This window comes from Cicer arietinum, chromosome 3, assembly GCF_000331145.2.
Source record: "Cicer arietinum cultivar CDC Frontier isolate Library 1 chromosome 3, Cicar.CDCFrontier_v2.0, whole genome shotgun sequence".
Classification (NCBI taxonomy): Eukaryota; Viridiplantae; Streptophyta; class Magnoliopsida; order Fabales; family Fabaceae; genus Cicer; species Cicer arietinum.
In genome coordinates, this window is record NC_021162.2 from 41,047,786 (window position 1) to 41,056,425 (window position 8,640).

The following is an 8,640-nucleotide window of genomic DNA, read 5'->3' on the forward strand; positions in this document are numbered from 1 at the left end:
TTATTATTATTATTATTATTATTATTATTATTATTATTATTATTATTATTATTATTATTATTATTATTATTATTATTATTATTATTATTACCTTCTGCTGCTGCAAATATATATATATATATATATAACTAAAATATATATTAGTATTAGTCATAAGTAAGTAACTAAGTAAGAAATGGGTGTTGTTGTTGACTTTCCAAATCATGATTTCTTTTAGACATGTCTTGCTTTTCAAAATAAAATTCATTATGTTTGTCTTTGTTGTGGTAATTTAATTAATTAGTTTAGGAATTTGCATGTTAGTAAGTATATGATCAGTTCAGTGATGTTTCTCTTCTCAAGGCTCAACAAGCCATCATCATATTCATATATGGAATACGGACTCTGACCTTAGTTGCCATTTGTATTACTTATGGAATGGAATTTATGTTACTTACAACTTATTATTCTTATCTTCTTGTTTCATTCATTCATTCATTTATGCTAGCTATACCTACATCTTTTATAAGAACAGCTATCTTAAGTCTCACATCATTTTTCAACCATGTCTTTTAATGTGTATCGATTTGTGTTGGATGCATGGATCGAGCAATATGCGAATGAATGGATTAATATGTCTGTCTCACGTACGTCTTATATATTTCGTTTCTTTAATTTAATCATTTTATGTATTTAATTGAAAAAGTGTTCTAAACCTCCATAGTTAAAATTAGGTGTTACAGTATATATTAAACTGTTTGCACAAAATATTTCCTCCACCCTTTTAAACAATCAACACGAATACATTATAATAGTAGATATATTTTGGCAACCCATATTTCAGACAGTAAGTATTGATCATCATTATTCATTTATGCATTTTTATACAGAAAAGTAATAAAATGTTGTATTCTCTTTCATTATCTTTTGGTTTTTAACCGATGAATCTAAATTGCTTTTGCTCTTGTCTCCAATTCTAGTTTTGTTCTTCAATTGACACATCAAAATTCAATCTTTAGATTTTTAAATTTCAAAACCTGCTCTTGCTAGTATAATTTATTTTTGTTGCATATTCCATGCATTTAAACTGGTGAAGCTTTTGATGATCAAGCTGTTTTTGCTCACAATCTTTTTTTGCAAGATCTAAAGTTGGACATGTTAGTAGTTAGTTAATGATAGTTGTTAAATCTCTAATTTAATGTATTCAGTGCTGTCAAGTAGTATTTGGGCCTAACTGTTTGCTTTTTACAGTTTCATACATAAGAGTATGAACACATTAAGCAACAACCAACACAAACTCAAATTGACAAATGTGTTTTAAAAATTATAGCATTAGACTTATTATTAACATTAACAAAGACAATATCACAAACACATAGCATGCAGTTTTAAAAGATGATCGAAAATTGAGGTAACTACTACTACTCAAATTTCTCCATCACTTTCATAGTTTTTTAGGCATCATCACTTCTCAAATTTCACCATCACTTATGTAGAAACTTATCCTTCAAATTTCTCCATAAATTAAAGATTAATAATAAGAATAATTAATTATGAAATAATTTTAGATTGTTGAGTAACAAACAAGAATTATTAGAAAATTACTGGAGAAAGCAACAAACACTTCTCGATTGTGAAAGAAATTGACACTTCTCGACGGAAATACTCTTTGATAGATGGAAGAGGAAGACAAAGAAAACTCGTCGTTTGTGCTGAAGTAGAAAAATGTTGCGCAGGACCAACTCGTCGCCGGCGATGAAGACTGAAAGATGTGTTCGATTCACGATTCACGTTTTCAGTGAAGGATGAAGGTTAAATGAGGAAGGATGAAAACGCTTTCATGGGTAAGATGTGTGTGTTTAGTTTGTGGCTGGGTTTGATGAAGAACGAAGGTTGAAGGATGAAAGATGGGTTTGGATTCGCATGTGATTAATTTGTGGGTTTGCAGAAGAGCGAAGGATGAAGATGAAAAATGGGTGGATTCGCGCGTGATTTCTTATTTTTTGGTTAATTTAGGGATTTTTGTTGTTGTAAAAGGCTTGTTAGATCGGTCTAACAAAATAAATCTAACAAAATTTATAATAATAATAATAATAAATTTTCCACCACTTTTTTCCTTGTGTAGTTTTTTTTTAATGTATATGTTAGAACAATTCAATTAGAACAGATCTAACAAAATTTACTATAATAATAAATTTACTATAGTTTTTTTTGTGTGTAGTTTTTTTAATTTTAAATATGTATGTTACATCAGTTCAATTAAAACATATCTAATAAAATTTACTATAATAACAAATTTTCCACAGTTTTTTTTATTTTTTTGTGTAGTTTTATTTTTTTTAATGTGTATGTTAGAACAGTTCAATTGGAACTGTTCAATTAGAACAGATCTAACAAAGTTTACCATAATAACAAATTTGTCACCATCTTGCTTATTATATTGGATGTATAACAACCGATCTAATAACGACGATGTAACAAGGTTAAAATAAACTAGTGAATATTCTTCATGTGATTACATAAGGATAGATAATCATAACAAAAAAATTTATTTTCGTGTGTTACAAGAGAATAAATAACCATAACCAAAAACTAATCTTCATGTGTTATATGAGGATAGATAACCACAACTAATCCTACATGTTGGTGTGTTGCATGAATCATATTTATGTTTACATGAAGGATATGAAGGAGGAAAAAAAACAATTACAACTAAAGGACATCAAGATATTCAATCAAGGAGGAGAATGAAGACGTAAGTGAAAAAATCACATTGACAAGGTATCAAGAAGATGAAGAGACAGTTTCACTCCAAAATATATTTAGTCAAGGAGAAATGTTGAGAATAATATAGCTAAATACATTTAGAAAATTTTATTTTGATTTATATTTAGATTTAAATATATTTAAGATTTAGAATAAGATATCATTAGGATATAGAATTTATATTGTTGTTTAGATTATGTTTAGGATTTGTTCCTTATTTTAGAAATTCAACATATTTTTATATTACAATTTAGCTTTATATATAGAGTGATGAATAAAAAGTTTATCAAATGAGATTTCACATAAAAAGAAAAGACTTATTCATACAAAATATAACACATATAATCTCCCTTCCACAAATACAAACAAAAACATTAAAAAACCCCAACAATTTTTCATAAACTAATATGAATCTTCTTAGGTGTAATATTTTGTGAAAAATACTTTTATTTCATTTGTTTATTGTGAGAAACTTCAGCAAACCCTCTTGTCATTCGGGAGAGTTAATCACTCATATATAGAGATTCTTTAAACTTGTTCTTTAATGTAACACTCAAACACATAGATGAGTTGATAAATGATTAGAAGCTTTATTCATTAGTCAGAAAACCTATTTCATAATATAATAACATAAAGTTTATTGGAACACAAAATTTGACACAAAATATGATACAATACAATATTTATTGTTCTTACATATTAAATTCTAATTGACCTTGACTTTGCATCTTAATGAATGAGCAATTTAGTTATTTTAGTATCTTAAAGGGAGGGCATTTTAGTTACTTTTTTATTCTCCAAAATTTTCTCTTATCTTCTTCCCTCAAAATTTTCTTTTATTTTCCTAATCTTCTCTCACGTCTGCCCTTTCTTCTTTGTCATTTGTCTTCTTATCTCACGTATGCTCTATCTTCTTGGTCATTTGTCTTCTCTCTCTTATTTCCCTTAGTGTTCTCTCTCGTCAATCTTTTGTCTCAATTGTTAGCGCAATAGAGATAGGTTGCGCTACATATATAGGTTGCTCTATTTTCCCCTTGTAAGTTTACTTGTCTAGGTTATTATTGTTGCTTCTTTGTGTGACAATGTTCATCAGTTTGAAACCATTAACCACTTTGTGAATTGTATTAACCATGGTTTTTCAAGCCATTATCCAATTTTTTACTTGTGATAAAAATGATCAAGGTCCTCAATTTGAATTTGTTAACCACTTTGTGCAATGCATTAACCAAATTTTCTTAGCCATTAACCAAGTCTATTTCTTATGATAAGAATGGCAAAGTTCCTCAATTTGAAGTCATCAACCACTTTGTGTACCATATTAACCACTCTTTTTCAAGGCATTAACCAATTTTGTAGTTGTGATAAAAATATTCGAGTTCCTTAGTTGTCTATATACACGTTATGTAGATCACATTGTTTAACAATGTTAAACATAAAATTTCATGACATTTACCATGAGTAATCAAGTCATTATCCACATAAAAGATATATATTTATATTCCCATCACTTCCACTATTTATTTCTCTCAAGGGGTAGAATGGATGTATGTATACCCCAAATATTTTTTTTAATAATATTTGTAGTATTATTTCGTGTTATTGTAGAGTTTAGATAAATAAATAAAATAAAATAATTACCATAATTAGAATAAATTATCATAAATAAATCAAAATAAAAGAATAACCATAATTAGAATAAATTACCATAAATATATATAATTAATATATAAATTATCATAAATAAATAAAAAATGAAAGAATCACTACAATTAAAATAAATTACCATAAATGCATATAATAAATACATAAATTGGCATAAATCACTAGTGCAATTAAACCTTGTTACATCGGTTCATATGTACATGTTAGATCGGTTACTTGTCTGATCTAACATCAAGCGTTGTAATAAATAATTAATTATTAAATCAGCTAAATTGACAGATGTAACAAGTCAAAATTCAAAAATAATTTATTACATCAGTTAAATTTGAACCAATCTAACAAGTCAATTCAAAATTGATTTATTACATCGGTTAAATTTGAACCAATCTAACAAGTCAATTTAAAATTGATTTATTACATCGATTAAATTTGAACCGATCTAACAAGTCATATTCAAAATTTAACTAAATTTCATACTTCTTTCATTATAGCAATTAATAAATCAACTAAATATCAATTGCATCATAGTATTGTCACAACAAATAAGTAGAACCAGTACACTAATGTAATTATAGACAAAATCGAATTGAGCATGCTCCGACCCAAGGAGTCACATGATGACACCAATTATGTTGACAATACATTATACTTAACATGAAAACACAAATAAATCACAAGTCTAAGTATACATAAAAGATAGTAATAATATTAATAATTAGGATTAACACAAAAAGATTCATATGAATTAACACAACCAAATCACTTGAATGATTACTATTACTCGTCGTATCTGACCAAATATTTCATTGTCTGCTGCAAGCACGAAATCAGCACAACAATTTAATGCATTAACGCCCAAGAAATCATCACAAAACTGAATTAAACACCTATTCAAAACTCAAACAAATAATTAACATTTACAAAACACCGTGAAAGTATGGACTAGGACCAATGGTGCATATAGGCACTTGAATTGCTAATCTACTAGGACAAGGTGGTTCAAGAAAATATGGACTGACCTAGAAATGGCTCAGATACTTCAAAAATGATAGAGGTAGAAGGGATTTAATCACGTGTGGAGCAGCTGCAAGTGTTGCTGCTACCTTTCGTGCCCCAGTTGATGGTGTCCTTTTCGTACTGGAAGAAGCAACTTCATGGTGGGCGAGTGCTCTTCTATGGCGCACATTCTTTACAAATGTCGTTGTGGCTGTGGTGTTGAGGGCTCTTATACAATTTTGTCAAGAAGAGGGAGGTCAATGTGGTCTTTTCAGCAAAGGAGGACTCATTATGTTTGATGTTAATTCTGCAAAGCCTGCCTACACCACACCAGACCTCTTACCAGATTAGTCCCTCAAATTACAGTCTCATCATATTAGCCTTGCAAAGATACAAAAAACTGTCACCAAGTTCACATTTTTAAGGACTAATTTAGAGACAAAACTTTCTGATGGCTACATTCTCATATCAAATGTACATAATCTTTGGAGGACTAAATTAAAGATTTACACTACACAAAATTCTGCAGATACGATAGTTTGACTACTACATAAAGTCTACCACAACCACTACATTGCAACTGTAAATGTCAATAAAATATACAAAGTTTAGTATCATTAACCATGTGAGATTTAAATTTCTAAAAGCATATAAACTATTTGCAATAAATTGGCAGTTTCATGATTAGTGCAATACCTGCAAACCTACAACGCCAGATATATCAATTCTATAATTTGAAAGCAAACAACAATTAAGAACTAACTAATGAACAAAAAAGTTCTATAATGATGGTAAAAAAAGGTTCTATATCAATCCTGCAGTTTGTCGCTTACAAATCAAGAAACGAGCCTGCATCACTTAGACATTTCACTTTAGTAGTCCTTGGAAAGAGACCTCGAAATTCAACGCAGTGTATAATAGTTGCTAGGCCGCCTGCAGAACATCCAGAAAGAAGAGCCTGATGCAAAATTAGTTGTATTTAAAATTAGAAGAAAGATTATTAAAATAGAATTATAAAATGTGTCTATAAGTATAATCTGGTTAGCAAAACGCATTCCCTTTGACATCAAATCTTCCATTGCAGCTGCCCAAATACGTTGTCCTCTGAATTGATGTTCTGCAATCTATCTCACCAGAAAATAGTAAACTATCCTTGCATCATATGAATGTAAGTCATCTATCTCAATAGTGCTACTCACTCATTCACTTTTCAGTTATAAAATTGTGTTTCTAAAACTAATTTTTGCAATGCGAAATTGATAAAATCATAAGGAGAGAGTTGGCAAAGTTCAAGAAAACAAATTATAAAGTGAAACAAAAGAAAAATAAGATCTTGCTCAAATTCAATAAGATATACTCAATCTTTAATTAAATAACATTTCAAGATATAAAATTGTACCTGATCTTCACCATCCCCAGTAAATGAGCCACCATCATAATAACGAAGCTTTACTCTATTCCAATTGAAAATATTTGCAAACAATAACATGAGCGGAATACCCAATACCTATAACATTTTTTTTTATTTAAAAAAAAAACAGAATATGAATATGATAAATGAATTGAATGAAAACCTAGATTTCATTCAGCTTTATTGCTCAGTATACAAATAAAGCAATACCTTATCACAAATAATTATTGTCTCAGCACCAAATAATTTAACGAAATCATGGCATCTATACATGATATCAAACATTAGTAAAGAAACAATACAAAAATCAAGTTCAGATATATGTCACAAACTATAGCATAAAAAATGTGTCGTTAACGACATGAAAATAATACGATCATTTAACATAAGTCCCTGCACAATAATCATTAGTGGGAATTTGGAAAGAAAACTTGCAGGCTCAAGTTGCATTCCTTGAAACTTAAAACTGTTGTGAAAGAAAACTTACTTCGCCTTTATATTTGTGAGCTCGGAGGAAATTAAGCAAAATGGCTCCAAAGAATCTTTCTTTCGAAACATAATTGAAGAAAGGTGGCGATTGAGAAACTGGACATCATTGCCAGTGGACGATGATCGGTTTGGTCGAGGAAACGAGGCATTGAATGGCTCAAAATAAAGCTCTAATACAAAATGGTCATTAACCTTGTAGTGTAAAAATAAAACCAAACCAGTCACCAAAACAGGCATGAAGTTACTCTTACATCACATGGTATATGAGTTTATTGCTTATTGAAAAATCTAAGTAAAGAGTTTCTCATGTTCCATCTACAAGTTTTCTTCGAAGCGGAGATATTCAGAAACACTTAATTGCTCCACACTCAGTTCAAAAACGTTAACACAGACGTATTCCAAATACCAGGCCATGGACGAACTGCCATTGCCACAAAAGGAGGTAAAACTATGGCTTTCTGTCACGAAAAAAAAGCTACACATTTTATTACAAGATTTAAAGCCGTTGAATCCATAGTTATCTTCATTTGTTGACTTTTTCTAGTACTCCCTTCTTTCAAATTCTCATTACACTCAACTTTATCTAATGCTTTAATTATAGTTTTAAGTAGGCCACGACATAAATTTTACAGGTGCAAAAAGGATAATGTAATCAACCGGTAAATCTGTAAATGCATAAACCAAATGCAGCATCTTTCTACTCTCAATTTTAAAATCAAAAAGAAAAAAAAAAAACTTGACTTCATTAAGAATAAAGCTCAACTTCAAACGATCCAGCTAATTATTATACAATTCAAGAAATCACACCTGATATTCAAGAAATGGTTTCACACACTTTGGTTCGCAAGAGTATTCGAGATATCTCTTCTGGTCCACAAGTTCCTCGCCAACCCTAAATTAATAATAAAATCCAATGATAAATTATAAGCAATAAATAGTTAAGAACAAAACCATATACAATTTTAAAGAAAATACAACAAATATATGACGATTTAGATCACAAATACTCAGATGACAAATAATTGTTAGATAATATTATTATATATTAGTAGTAAGGGTATTTTAGACAATTCTATTCTTTTATATATATACTCATTGTAACCCTATTAACTTTGGTTTTATTTCATTACATGTTATGAAACTCTAGAGTGGTTGTTTCTCTTTTTCCTCTTTCTTCCTCTTTTCATTGTTAACATGGTATCTAGAGCCTATTTCGATCCTCCTTGAATGATCCCGCCTCTATTCCGCTGTCGAGTTCCCAACAATTAGGATATAATTATATAGTTTCTCTTTTCTAACATTCCAATATTCAGTGAGATTTTTTCGGTAAACCGTGT

At 29.5% G+C, this 8,640-nt stretch overlaps 1 protein-coding gene across 4 annotated transcripts in view; it reads right to left on the reverse strand.

Moving 5' to 3' along the window:
- Nucleotides 1–5,152: 5,152 nt before the first annotated feature.
- LOC113784433 (uncharacterized) overlaps nt 5,153–8,640 on the reverse strand; it is a 7,034-nt gene continuing 3,546 nt past the window's right edge. The window contains exons 2-7 of one of the 4 annotated variants that reach the window (XR_003470490.2): nt 8,111–8,195; nt 7,302–7,495; nt 7,025–7,079; nt 6,803–6,910; nt 6,237–6,527; nt 5,153–5,723 (exon numbers count right to left, since the gene is read on the reverse strand). Coding sequence is in view for 1 of the 4 variants with exons in the window: in XM_073365915.1 (XP_073222016.1) it covers nt 6,306–6,527; nt 6,803–6,910; nt 7,025–7,079; nt 7,302–7,495; nt 8,111–8,195 (664 nt within the window). In the remaining 3 variants the exon portion in view is untranslated. Of the gene's footprint in view, nt 6,528–6,802; nt 6,911–7,024; nt 7,080–7,301; nt 7,496–8,110; nt 8,196–8,640 lie in introns of all 4 variants that reach the window. The other 3 variants (XR_003470487.2, XR_003470488.2, XM_073365915.1) reach the window with 3 other exon arrangements.